Source organism: Vipera berus, assembly GCF_964194415.1.
Source record: "Vipera berus genome assembly, chromosome: 7".
NCBI classification, from domain to species: Eukaryota; Metazoa; Chordata; class Lepidosauria; order Squamata; family Viperidae; genus Vipera; species Vipera berus.
The window spans coordinates 8,104,287-8,119,023 of record NC_138209.1 but is presented as its reverse complement, the minus strand read 5'-3'; the positions used below and the strand labels follow the sequence as shown (position 1 = coordinate 8,119,023).

Here is a 14,737-nt window from a genome sequence, read left to right as displayed (position 1 = left end):
AGATTGAACAACCAGTTTGTCTGAAATCATACAGGGCAGGAGTCCCCAACCCCCGGTCCACGGCCCAGTACCGGGCCGTGGCATGCCAGCAACCAGTCCGCACAAACAAGCAAAGCCCCATCCGCAAGATGCAGGCAACACACAAAACCACGCACCTTCCGGTCTGCGGAAAAACCTCTCTCTACGGAACCAGTCCCTGGTGCCTAAAAGGTTGGGGACCTCTGGTATAGGGTTTCCTGCTTGAGTAGGGGGTTGAAGACCTGCAAGGTCTGTATTCTGTAGGTAGCACTTCAGTGGGAAGGTAACAGCGTTTCTATGCGCCTTTGCTGTATGGGCATGTCGGAAATATCTTTGGACAATGCCGGCTCCCTCAACCAAAAGAACGGATAGGAGCACCATGCCCCAAAGTCAGACAGGGAAACCTTTACCTTTTTCAGTTTGAAAACGTGACTGCTAACATCACAATACTATGAAGCAAGATCTAGGCTACAACTATTTTTGGAATACTGGCTATCATTCTGTTTACCTACTTTATCGCTTGGCAAAAGTTCAGGAAAAAAGCAATCAAAATTATCAAGAGTCTGTATTTGTCCAACGAAAGCATAAACAGTTTTGTGGGATTTTTAAAGAAAGGAAAACAAAAGAAGTGGCAACTGGCTGAAGCCTTATCGAACTGGGCATGACATGGAAAGATTAGCCGGGAAGCAATTCCCATTTGCTTCTTACATGATTTGAGAATGTGAGCTCCGCGAATGAAGCCGATTGATTGGCAAGAGAGCTTGCTTCCAAAAGAACAAAAGAGTTATTTTTATACAATGCACCATTCCAGAATTTGCTGCCATGAGAATTTGCGGACGTTCTGCCAATATGTTCCTCTTCGTATTGCCCTGGAATTCCCAGATAATATGGCTATTAGCGGTTAGTCACACTGGCTGGGAATCCTGGCAACAGTGATCTCAATTCATGCAGGTAGTAGGTTGACACATTGCAAACACTGACAGTCGTAAGTTGAGGATTACCTGGAGAGCTTACTGACTTCCTGGTTTAGTGACCATTCAAAGTTACAACAGTGTATCAGCTTTGTGATCAATCCTCACAGCATCCTTTAATAACCTGACTGATATTTACTTGCTTCCCAAGAAGTAGAATTAGTAGTCGAATTGCAAGTTGGGGTTACATGCTGTTTCACTTAACGAATGTGGTGACTCGATTAATGACTGAATGGGAAGTGATACTGTCTTCCTCCGTTGTGTGATTTTCCACTTAGTGACCACAGTCCCAATTCTGGTCACTAAGCAGAGTTGCTTGCCATAAGCAGAGTTAGTGGCGAATGCAGAAGTCGAATTGCAAGTCACAATTATGTAACATTTCACAACAACTGGGGTGACTCGCTTAATGACTGAATGGGAAGTGACAGTCTTTCCTCGTTGGGTGATTTTCCACTTAGTGACCATGGCACTTAGCAACAGAGTTGCCAATCCCAATTCTGGTCACTAAACAAAGACTACCTGTACAGTTACCACGTTGAAGTACCATATAATTCGCACATGCTGGGACATACTCATTGGGTTTACTCTGTGTACCAATGAAAGGATTTTGTAAAACATGACTGGTTAAATAAGCCATAACTTGTTGGGTTCATGCAACCTTACATATCTGTAAACTATACGCAAAACCATTATATCCGGATTCATACAATAAACTAAGCTGTAATGCCCTATAGTAGAATCTTTTGGGCACTGTTGGCAAAAAGAGGTAAGTGACTGAAAGCGCTCTTCTTATTAGTTTCTGCAAAATCCTTTCGGCTTAAGAAGCTGATTTGCATCATTTATTTCCGGAGTTTGCACACAGCACACCTAAGCAGGCTTTCAAAGCAGAATCAAAGGCAAGAGAGACCTAGTCACTCCAAATCAAGGGATTCTCAGGGTAGAAATCAAGGCCTCCAGCCCTGCCAGATCCCAGTTGTTGGTTAGATTTCTATCCTGTGTTTCTCTAGAGCAGGGATGTCAAACTCGCTGCGTCATGTGACGTGACGTATCGCGACCTTTTTTCCCCTTGCTGGAGCTGAGGTGGGTGCGGCTTCCGTGTGGTGCATCTGGCCCGTGGGCCGGCAGTTTGACACACACACCCCGCTCTAGAGACTCGAGGCATTTTGCAGAGGGATTCTTCTGACATTTTCATGCTCACAAGAACAACCTTAGAGCTAGGATGGGCTGGGAGAGCACGACTGGTCCAAAGTCACTCATGGATCTTCTGCAGCTGAAGACTACACGTAGTCCTTGACTTATGACCATTCACTTAGTGTACCATTTGAAGTTACAATGGCACTGGAAAAAAAATGACATATGACCATTTCATTCTGATGGCCCGGAGGGAAAGGGAGCAGGTGGGAAATGTGTGTGCACACATGCAAGCGAATGGGGCTGTGCACACCCACACGGCACTAACAGCCCCGTTTGCGCAGGCACAAATGGACCGCACACACCTGCACAGCGCTGGCAGCCCTGCTTGCACAGGCACGCAGGCACTAGCTGCCACTAGCTCCACACACATGCACAAATGGGTCACACAATCCACGTGTGCACTAGTGGTCCCGTTTGTGCCAGTGTGCAGGCACTAGCCACTGCTGATAGCCCCGCGTACATGAGCAAACAGGTCCGCACACATGTGCAGGCACTGGCCCACTTATCCCGGGGTTCAGTGGCCAGTAGGCCATGGCCCAGTAGTGGACTATGGCCCCTAGGTTGGGGACCCCTGCACTAATGCACAATGCAGCATCCCTGTGGTCATGTGATCAAAATTCAGACACCTGGCAACTGGCATGTATGTAGGATGGTTGCAGTGTCCTGGGGTCATGTGATCACCTATTGCAGAGGTAGGCAACCTTGGCTCTTTTATGACTCGTGGACTTCAACTCCCAGAATTCCTGAGCCAGCATTGGCTTGACTTGGAAACCTCTCCCTTTCCCCTCAGTATGGCTGGCTCAGGAATTCTGGGAGTTGAAGTCCACGAGTCATAAAAGAGCCAAAGTTGCCTACCCCTGACGTATTGCAACCTTCTGACAAAGTCAATGGGGAAGCCAGATGTACTTAACAGCTGTGCTATTAACTTAACAACTACAGTGATCCACTTAACAACTGTGGCAAGAAAGATTGTAAAATGAGGCAAAAATCACATAACTCCTCTCTTGCTCAGCAAAAGAAATTTTGGGCTCAACTGTGATCATAAGTTTTTTTTTTTTATAATTCCATTTATATCCCGCCCTTCTCTGAAGACTCAGGGCAGCTTACAAGCTTAGCAGTAGCCTTCATTCTATGTATATGCCTGCTTATTAGGGCTTTCACACACACACCCAAGCGGCATTATTACAAAGTCAGCTTAATTGCCCCCAACAATCTGGGTCCTCATTTTACCTACCTGGGAAGGATGGAAGGCTGAGTCAACCTTGAGTCTGGTGGGATGCGAACCTGCACTAATTGCAGGCAGCTGGTGTTACTTAAGGAGGCATTAGCCCACTGCTCCACCAAGGCTCTCCAAGTTGAGGTTTTCCTGTATCTTAAAGTTTCTCCAGTCTCTGTCCAACACTTTTACCAGGACATCCCACTGATTCTAAATTATTAGAAACGTATGTTCTGAATAAGAATAAAAGCTGGGAGCTATTTGATGATGATAACTTTATTGTCATTTTGAATGTACACCAATCGGCATATATCAAAATGAAATTTCGTTGCATACAGCTCTCAAAGGGTCACCACCTCCCGCTCAAATTTCACATTGTCCATTTTAGTCTCTAGGGAGTGAACGATGGCAAACAGGACAGATGGAAATGGGGCTCCATGTGGATTAGCCCTCAAATTCGCTTGTATTCTGACAACCTCGCCTTCTTTCCTTTTTCTGATCCTGACTCTTCCACCTTTTCCTTTAAGAGGCCTTGCTTCTTTATTTACCTGCCTTTTGGCTATCAAGCTGTCTAGAATCACCTTAGTAACAGAATGATGTGATGATCTATTAAGAGTATTTATTCATCGGTAAAACTAGGGGTCCCTGAAACCTCACGCTAAAGTAAGTTTAAGAGCAGAGAAACGTGTTGCAAACCATGCTGGTAGGTATTGCTTCCTTATGAAACTTCACATTCAGCTAATGAATTGTATAACATGACACAAGCAGGCATGCAGATGCAAGGCATTATTTGTAAATCTTTGCTTTTGCTTTTAATTTTTTAAATGTTCGCTTGATTTAAAAAACAACAACAACCCAGGGAGAGGAATTGAAACAGAAAAAAGTTGGTGGGTGGGACAAAGAGCAAGCAGAAGAGAAAGAATGACAATTCTACAGGATGTGGTTTAAGTGGATTCGAAGTACCAGAAGCTTATGGATAAAAGTAACATTCACAGCCAGGTCATTGTTGCGAACTGAAACCACATAGTAACAATTCTGCTTCCACTGAAGAAAATATACTAGGACTACTAGGTAAAGTTACTTTATAAAAGTAACTAAAGGGAAACATTGTTATTCAATAGTATGGCTTGTTTATCTGTTTCTGCTAGCTACTTCTGAAAAAGTGCTATTAATGTAACATCATATTGCCTGATAAAGCTTATGACTCAACACTGTTTATCATGGTTGAGTTAATCAAACTGAAAGATCACAGATTCCTTCCAGATTTGTGTCCTGCCTCCTACTCACAAACTACATGTGTGTGTTTGGGGGGGGGAACCCTTCTAAAGAGGGAGGGAGGGACAAGAAAGAGTTTTAAAAACACAGCCTGCTTTTATAGGTAGTCCTGAATTCCAGAGGAGCAGTGATTTCCAAGAATGAATAAATAATAATCCTGTACATCTTTGATGGTATACAGGTAGTCCCTGACTTTTGACCACAGCTGAGTGAAACATCTGTTAAGCAAGTTCTGTTTTACCACCTTTCTTGCCACAGTTGTTAAATCAGCAACACCGTTGTTAAGTGAATCTGGATTCCCCCATTGATTTGCTTGCCAGATGATCACAAAACTTCGGGACACTGCAACCGTCGTAAATACCAGTCAGTTGCCAAGCGGCTGAATTATGGTCACATGACCACGGTGATGTTGCAATGGCCGTAAGGGGGAAAAACAGTCATAACTCACTTTTTTTCAGTGCCGCTGTAACTTTGAACAGCCATTAAACGAACTGTTGAACGTTGGGGGTCTACCTCCAATTGCTGCTCTAGTTTGTGTGTTTGTAAGTTTACATGTGATGCTAAACCAGGGGTCTTCAAACTCGGCAACTTTAAGACTTGTGGACTTCAACTCCCAGAATTCCTCAGCCAGCATGGCTCACCTTGGAAACCTCTCCCTTTCCCCTCAGCTTGGCTGGCTGAGGAATTCTGGGAGTTGAAGTCCACAAGTCTTAAAGCTGCCAAGTTTGAAGAGCCCTGTGCTAAACCATTAACTAGGATTCCTAGATGCTAAAGCATTCCGTGTGACTTTTATTGACAGGGTCTGCATTCACATAACATACCAAGCCAAACACATCTTAGATTACCTTTCACAGGCACATCTGGTTTAAATTTTTCTTCTCTCAGCACACAAAATCATAAGGGCCCGCTGTGACCCTCAGCTATGCAAAAAATGTAATATAAACAATGTGGCTGCCTGTTGCCAGAAAGTTGCCCAGTCTGACCTACAGAATATTTCTGCCCTTTATATAAACTATCCCAACCACCTACTGGGGTCTAATTTCGTTTTTATGTAGCCTTTCCCATGGGGCTTTTCAAAGCAAATTAATCCAAGCCAGAAATCTGCTCTAGTATACAAATTCTAGTGACAGTATTGTTATTATTCATTTCAATAAATACGTTTAAAAAAAACAGTTGGGGGATGTGAATTTGATAAGTGTAATAGCTCTACAGGTAGTCCTCGACTTACGATAATTGAGCCCAAAATTTCTCTTGCTCAATGACGTATTTGTTAAGTGAACTTTGCCCCTTTCTACAACCTTTCTTGCCACCGTTAAGTGAATTGCTGTAGTTGTTAAGTCAATAACACCATTGTTAAGTGAATCTGGCTTCCCCCCCCCTTGACTTTGCTTGTCAAAAGGTCCCAAAAAGGGGATCATCACATGACCCGGGGACACTACAACCGTCATAAATATGAATCAGTTGCCAAGTATCTGAATTTTTGATCATGTGACCATGGAGATGCTGCAACGGTTGTGTGAAAAACGATCGTACGTCGCTATTTTGGGGGGACCGTTTTAACCTCAAACAGTCACTAAATGAACTGTTGTAAGTTGAGGACTACCTGTATTTTAACCCTTCTCTTTTTTTGCAAAAGATGGACAAAACTCAAGATTCAAACTTTAGAGTTTGCCATTGATTTTTAAGCTGGAGAATCCATCTTCCTACAATCAAATCCACAATGTCTGCTAAGAGGAAAATTGCAACTGCCCAATAGATCATGTGTGAGTCTATTACAGCTAAACACAGCATTATAAATGGCCAAAGAAGCCAGATAAGGCCAGACTTCATCTTGAACAGAGATCTATTTTTCCACAATCTGAAAGGAGCCCCAGTAAAGTCATTTGCTCGTGTATAACATCTGTTTTACAGGCATGCAGTTTAAAAAAAAAAGCAAGCAGGAAAAGTCAATCAAATCTTTCTTTCCCCTTCTTCCTCCCAAGGATGTACTAAGATTACCTTCATATGTTTAGAATTTACTTTCACCAATATCCCCATACATTACAGAGATAACAAAAAGTTTATTTTTCTCTCCCTTTTTAGTAAGATTCTTCGTATTAGGCTCACTGACAGTCCACAAGATCAAGCCCATGTTTTCTCAAAAATTATTAATTTGTTATTAGCAATACTAATAACTATTATTAATATTAAATATTAACATTAAATTAATACTAAATAATTAGTAATTTGCTAATAGTAAATTATTCCTGATTTTTAGTAAATTTCAAAAGGCGTTAAAAAAATGAGAGCGCAAGAGAGAAAGGAGTGAAGCTGCCTTTGGAAACACACATGCACAAACACACACTTTAATCTTTTAATTTTTTAAATTTATTTGTAACCCATTATTATTTTTACAAATGACTCAGAGCAGTGAATATATCCAACACATTTTCCTCTTCCTATTTTCCCCTCAACAATAACCCTGTGAGGTGGGTTGGGCTGAGAGAGAGGGGCTGGGACAAAGTCACCCAGCTGGCTTTCATGCCTAAGGCGGGACTAAAACTCATTGGCTCCTGTTGATTGGCCCAAAGTCACTCAGCTGGCTTTCATGCTTAAGGCGGGACTAGAACTCACTGACTCCTGTTGATTGGCCCAAAGTCACTCAGCTGGCTTTCATGCTTAAGGCGGGACTAGAACTCACTGACTCCTGTTGATTGGCCCAAAGTCACTCAGCTGGCTTTCATGCTTAAGGCGGGACTAGAACTCACTGACTCCTGTTGATTGGCCCAAAGTCACTCACCTGGCTTTCATGCCTAAGGCGGGACTAGAACTCATTGGGTCATGTTGATTGGCCCAAAGTCACTCAGCTGGCTTTCATGCTTAAGGCGGGACTAGAACTCACTGACTCCTGTTGATTGGCCCAAAGTCACTCAGCTGGCTTTCATGTCTAAGGCAGGACTAGAACTCATTGGCTCATGTTGATTGGCCCAAAGTCACTCAGCTGGCTTTCATGCCTAAGGCGGGACTAGAACTCACTGACTCCTGTTGATTGGCCCAAAGTCACTCAGCTGGCTTTCATGTCTAAGGCAGGACTAGAACTCATTGGCTCATGTTGATTGGCCCAAAGTCACTCAGCTGGCTTTCATGCCTAAGGCGGGACTAGAACTCACTGACTCCTGTTGATTGGCCCAAAGTCACTCAGCTGGCTTTCATGCCTAAGGCGGGACTAGAACTCATTGGCTCATGTTGATTGGCCCAAGGTCACTCAGCTGGCTTTCATGCCTAAGGCGGGACCACAACTCACTGACTCCTGTTGATTGGCCCAAAGTCACTCAGCTGGCTTTCATGCCTAAGGCAGGACTAGAACTCATTGGCTCCTGTTGATTGGCCCAAAGTCACTCAGCTGGCTTTCATGCCTAAGGCGGGACTAGAACTCACTGGCTCCTGTTGATTGGCCCAAAGTCACTCAGCTGGCTTTCATGCCTAAGGCAGGACTAGAACTCATTGGCTCCTGTTGATTGGCCCAAAGTCACTCAGCTGGCTTTCATGCCTAAGGCGGGACTAGAACTCACTGACTCCTGTTGATTGGCCCAAGGTCACTCAGCTGGCTTTCATGCCTAAGGCGGGACTAGAACTCACTGACTCCTGTTGATTGGCCCAAAGTCACTCAGCTGGCTTTCATGCCTAAGGCAGGACTAGAACTCATTGGCTCCTGTTGATTGGCCCAAAGTCACTCAGCTGGCTTTCATGCCTAAGGCGGGACTAGAACTCACTGGCTCCTGTTGATTGGCCCAAAGTCACTCAGCTGGCTTTCATGCTTAAGGCGGGACTAGAACTCATTGGCTCATATTGATTGGCCCAAAGTCACTCAGCTGGCTTTCATGCCTAAGGCAGGACTAGAACTCACAGACTCCTGTTGATTGGCCCAAAGTCACTTAGCTGGCTTTCATGCTTAAGGCTGGACTAGAACTCACTGACTCCTGTTGATTGGCCCAAAGTCAGTCAGCTGGCTTTCATGCCTAAGGCAGGACTAGAACTCATTGGCTCCTGTTGATTGGCCCAAAGTCACTCAGCTGGCTTTCATGCCTAAGGCAGGACTAGAACTCACAGACTCCTGTTGATTGGCCCAAAGTCACTTAGCTGGCTTTCATGCTTAAGGCTGGACTAGAACTCACTGACTCCTGTTGATTGGCCCAAAGTCAGTCAGCTGGCTTTCATGCCTAAGGCAGGACTAGAACTCATTGGCTCCTGTTGATTGGCCCAAAGTCACTCAGCTGGCTTTCATGCCTAAGGCAGGACTAGAACTCACAGACTCCTGTTGATTGGCCCAAAGTCACTTAGCTGGCTTTCATGCCTAAGGCAGGACTAGAACTCACAGACTCCTGTTGATTGGCCCAAAGTCACTTAGCTGGCTTTCATGCTTAAGGCAGGACTAGAACTCACAGACTCCTGTTGATTGGCCCAAAGTCACTTAGCTGGCTTTCATGCCTAAGGCGGGACTAGAACTCACTGACTCCTGTTGATTGGCCCAAAGTCACTTAGCTGGCTTTCATGCCTAAGGCAGGACTAGAACTCATTGGCTCCTGTTGATTGGCCCAAAGTCACTCAGCTGGCTTTCATGCCTAAGGCGGGACTAGAACTCACTGGCTCCTGTTGATTGGCCCAAAGTCACTCAGCTGGCTTTCATGCTTAAGGCGGGACTAGAACTCATTGGCTCATATTGATTGGCCCAAAGTCACTCAGCTGGCTTTCATGCCTAAGGCAGGACTAGAACTCACAGACTCCTGTTGATTGGCCCAAAGTCACTTAGCTGGCTTTCATGCTTAAGGCTGGACTAGAACTCACTGACTCCTGTTGATTGGCCCAAAGTCAGTCAGCTGGTCTTCATCCCCAAGACAGGACTAGAACAGAGTGTCCTGGTGATTAGCCAAAAATCACCTAGCTGGCTTTCATAGCTAAGGTTGGGACTTGAACTCAAGGTTTCCCACTTTCTTGCTTGGTGCCTTATCCACTGGCTCTCTTTTAATCTCTGTTTAACAATTTCACCAATAACACTATCATCTATAATGCCTCCTTGTTCTTTGGCATGTCAATAGCCTTCACCACACTACAGAAACTAGATTTGGTTTTGCTATGACAAATTAATAAGAACATGCATTAATATATTTTGATTTTGTGGAGGTGTGTGCGCATATCCACCCCAACTGTGGAATCCAGCAGATGAACATTTTGACCATCTAGGACATTTTCTGAAAAATTTAGGAATCAACTAAATGAACTGAAGTCATTAACTTCACATTCTGGTCTTTCATTTTTCCGAGCACCAGAGAGAAAAACACATAACTGAAATCCAATCTGGGGTGGGTGCTTTACTTAGGGCTGACTTTACAGCCCCCCCCCTTCCAAAAAAAAATACTCTTTGGAGTAACTCTTTGGATAACTGTTGCATGAAATTTGGGAGCAGACCTCCAACAGTACATTGTTACATTTTGCCTTTATTCAAAATACGATAAGAGGCCATCAAATCACCATATATTCATTTCTGTATACATTCTCCAACAGCTTTCTGAAGTCGTTTGGGAGAAGGGTTTTACAATTTCCCTATAAAGTAATGCTTTGAAAACCACAGATGGACCGTCTGTTTCTCATCTGTTCTTGCACCAGATTTTGCCCTTGTAGTATCAACTGTGCTAAATCCCCGGGGAGTTTTCCACTTCCTTGTGTAAATACCAAGGAGATGAAATCAGTTCGGTTAATACAGGGGTTGAGAGAAAGTCTATAGTTGGGCGACTAAGTCAGAATCCACGAAAGAGAGCTATCTGCCCTGTTCAATTATTATTATGAATTTATCAGAGCGGCCCACGTTTTTTAAGACTTGCAAAAAAAAAAAAAACTTTAATCCCTATTGTTGCGTTCCCAGTAGGACAGATGTGAGCCATAAAGGCTGGGAGAGACTGAACTGCCCAAAAAAAATTAGCAGGATAGCGGAGGAGAGAAATAAGACTAGGGAATTTTGGCTTGACAGCTCACTTAATTCATCTTTGGGAATTCAGAACTGGGCTTTTAGTTATTTTTCCCCAAAAGAAGAGCTGTGAGAAAATGAAGGGAATAGGGATGACAGGGGGGGGGGGGGGAGAGAGAGGGGAAGAAAAAGGAAAAGAGGGGCTTGGCAGGAAAAGGTTGCAGATTTTTTTAATTTTATTTTAATTCCATTTATATCCCACCCTTCTCCGAAGACTCAGGGAGGTTCTGGTGGAAAAAACACTGGGGATTTTGAGAGATTCTCCTTCCACAGACCTTTAAGGCAGCAGGTTGGGGGGCGGGGCGGGGAAGGTAGTTGGCAGAAGAAGCTTTTCTGGATTCAACAGCGGCCGGAGCCCAAGTTGGCAGCTGCAAAGATGCATTCACACGTGCGTCGAGAGAAGCCCCGTTGGCTCACACCTGGATCAGAAGGATGCTCAACCCATTGCAAAAATCCCAAGAGACCTATTCTCTCGTTCTCATCCACACCATTATTGCCTCCCCCCCCCCCCGGAACACAAACAAGTCTCTAAAAAAAAAACACCCAGAGAAATGTGCTGCTTTCCCCCATCTTAGCCCTCCCCACCCCCTGCCATATTTCACTGCATAAATTCCCACCACCACCAGCACCACCCTTTCCCAAATAACCCAACGCTGGACTTAGCCTCCAAAGGCAAAGCGTCTCGCTATTTTAAACCAGGATTTTTTCAAAAAATAAAATAAAATAAAATAAAATTAAAAAAATAAAATAAAATAAAATAAAATAATAAAATAAAATGAGCACGGTCCAGTTCTCCCAACAGCTCAACCCACGTGTCCCCGTAACGTCTGAAGAGGCCCCTAGAGCTCAACCACCGACAGCTTCGCCCAATGCCCGACTTCCCCTCGGCGGCTTCCCGGGCCATGAACGGATTTGGGTGGTGGGGGGAAAACCGCCTTCGGACGCCGAAGCCCTCCTGCCCTCGGAGGCTCGTAAGCTTTTCGCGCCCTCCCGCCAGCACCGTTAGCGCAGCCCGGCCGCCTGGCAGACGGCGCAGCAGACACGTGTTCCGTCCCGCCGTCCGAAGGGTCCCGCCGGCTCGGCTCCAACGCGGCATTTTCCCCTCGCCCGGACTCACCGCGGGTCTGCCCACCGCCACGGCCATGCTTGGCGCTGGGGGATCTTTCGGGCGCAAAGGAAGGCTCCGTCCGGCGTCTCCTCTCACGCTGCCGCCTCGCCTTCAGCCGCCCTTCCCCTCCGCCCGGCCCGGCCACTCCTTCTGGCTGGCCTCCTCCTCCTCCTCCTCCTCCTCCTCCCCTTCCTCCTCCCCCGCCCCGTCTGCTTTCGCCTGCGCCCGCTGGCGACTGACTAGAAGCGGGAACATGGCCACCCCCGGCTGGAAGCGACCATTCGCTGCCTGGGGAGGGGGGGAGGAGCCGGGGAGGGGAGGGAGGGGAGGGGGACCGAGGAAGAGGCGGAGGATCCCGCTGGGCCCACAGACAACCCCCCCCTCCGCCCCCCTCCTCCTCCGTTGCTTTCTCAGGCCCGCCGGCGGCTGCCCGGGACGCGCGTCAGCCCGGGGCTCCGGCGGCGGGTGTCTCGCGCCCGAAGTCCAGCAAGCGCTTCGCCGGCCCGAGTTTGTTGCGCGCCGCGCACCCACCCCCGCGCCGGGCTTTTCTTGCGCGAGTCCGGATCCCGCTGAAAGGCGACGGGCGGGGGCGGGGGGGCTCTTCTCTCATAATTTAGGAGAGGAAGGGGCTTGGGTGGGGGGGGGGCGGCGCGTGGGTTTTGCCTACAAGTCGTGGGGTGGGGGTGGGTGGGGTTTGCCTCCATCTGGCGGAGGTCGCATCCCCAGCTGGGCGTCCCTTGAACCAGTCCTTGATTTACGACCAGAATTGGGCCCGTAATTGCGTATTGCAGAAGCCAGAGAGGGTGGTTGGGTGAATTTTGACCCGCCCTTACGGCTTTTCTTGCCATGAGTCCTTCGGGAAAAGGCGGTATGTATGTATGTATGTATGTATGTATGTATTTATTTATTTATTTATTTATTTATTTATTTATTTATTTATTTATTTATTTATTTATTTATTTATTTATTTATGGGATTTATATCCCGCCCTATCTCCCGAAGGACTCAGGGCGGCTAACAACAAAACATATAATAAGTGCAGAAATTAAGATAAAAATAAAATTAAAATCATCTGCGCGATAAATTAAAATTAAAAATTAAAAATAAATTAAAAATTGGCAATTAAGCTGACTTTGTAATAATGCCGCTTGGGGGGGTGTGTGTGAAAGCCCTAATAAGCAGGCATATACATGGAATGAAGGCTACTGCTAAGCTTGTAAGCTGCCCTGAGTCTTCGGAGAAGGGCGGGATATAAATGGAATTAAAATATATATATATAATTAAAATGCCTGTATATAAATGTAATAAAATAAAATAAATAAATAAATAAATGGTTGTCAACTGAATAGCTGAAATGGTTAAGTTAGTCACAGGGTTGCTAAGTGGATCTGCCTTCCCCCCCTTGACTTTGCTCGTCAGAAGTTGGCAAAAGGGGATCACGGGATCCTAGGGCACTGAAAACCGTCATAAATAGGAGTCGGTTGCCGACTGCCTGAATTTTGATTGCAGGACCGTGGGGGATGCCGCGACGGTTGTAAGTGTGAAAAACAGGTCATAGTTCACTTTTTTTTAATGCGGTTGTAACTTCGGTCACTAAATGAAGGGTTGTAAGTCAAGGACTACCTGTAACAGAATAAGAGACCTGGAAGGAACCTTGGAAGAATAATAATAATAATCAGTGCTTTTTTTGTAAAAGAAAAAGGTGCCAGAACTCGCACGTCATATAACCCGCCTTGCCTACCCTACAAGGTTCCATCCCAAAAAGGTGCCGGAACTCCGTTCTGAGCGTTCTATGAGAAAAAAAGCCCTGATAATAATCAGGGCTTTTTTCTCATAGAACGCTCAGAACGGAGTTCCTGCACCTTTTTGGGATGGAACCTTGTAGGGTAGGCAAGGTGGCTTGTATGACATGTGTGAGTTCCGGCACCTTTTTCTTTTACAAAAAAAGCACTAATAATAATAATAATAATAATAATAATAATAATAATAATAATAATAATAATAATAATAATAATAATAATAATAATAATAATAATAGGAAGAGGAAGTAGTAGTAGTAGTACTAGTAGTAGTAGTAGGGACCTTGCACCTTTCTCACAAGTTGGCTGTCTAGTCTCTTCTTGAAAGCCTCCAGTGATGGGGCACCCACAACTTCTGAAGGCAAGTCGTTCTGTTTGCTGATTGTTTTCACGGTCAGAAAATTTCTCCTTATTTCTAGGTTGAATCTTTCCTTGATCAGATCCTTCCCATTGTTTCTTGTCTGGGACAGGAAAGGTAAGACTCGCTGTAGGATCGCACCGCAAGGCTGAGTCAGCCACAGAAGCCATGAGCAGCTGAAGAATCGGGGCACGAAGTCACGCTCAGTTCCCTTCCTCTTCTTTTTCAGCCTCCTGCAGCTGATAGACTACTGCTGACTGTGGAAGCTCTATGGATCTAAGCCAGGGGTGTCAAAAACTGCCGGCCCGTGGGCCAGACGCATCACGAGGAAACCGCACCCACCCCATTGCCGGCAATGGGGAAAAAGCTCCAATACGTCACGCGACGTCACGAGTTTGACATGTCTGATCTAGGCCAATCTGCCTTCCTATCAAAGTCTTCACAGCAGTCCTGAAAAGTGCAGAGGATCCACTCCTGGGCGTGTGAAGTGGATTCATACGATATTCTAAGCCACCCATTTTTTTCAGCTATGGACTGAAGTATCTCAAGTCCCTGATTTGCGTTTCCTGCCTTAAGTTTTAAAAAGTTGGATTCCCTGTCACGCTTAGGCAAAAAAAAAAAACCAGTTTGTGTTTTGCTTTGCGCATCCCATGATCCTATTTTCATTCTTCCCTGGAGCTCTCGGTGAAATTCAGTGGCAATTCTCCAATCTTTGGCAACGGGGGCTTTTGTGAAAATAAGGAACAAAACGGACTGACCTATCAAAATACTAATTTGCCTTTTTGAATAACTTTAAA

General features: G+C 45.5%; 1 protein-coding gene across 6 annotated transcripts in view; it reads right to left on the bottom strand.

The window, feature by feature from the left end:
* SEPTIN11 (septin 11) overlaps nucleotides 1-11,974 on the bottom strand; it is a 127,147-nt gene extending 115,173 nt beyond the window's left edge. For all 6 annotated transcript variants that reach the window (XM_081332571.1, XM_081332574.1, XM_081332572.1 and 3 more), the window contains exon 1: nucleotides 11,793-11,974. In XM_081332571.1, the coding sequence (XP_081188697.1) occupies nucleotides 11,793-11,819 (27 nt within the window). In that variant the 5' untranslated portion in view covers nucleotides 11,820-11,974. The remainder of the gene's footprint in view (nucleotides 1-11,792) is intronic.
* Between the last annotated feature and the right edge of the window lie 2,763 nt (nucleotides 11,975-14,737).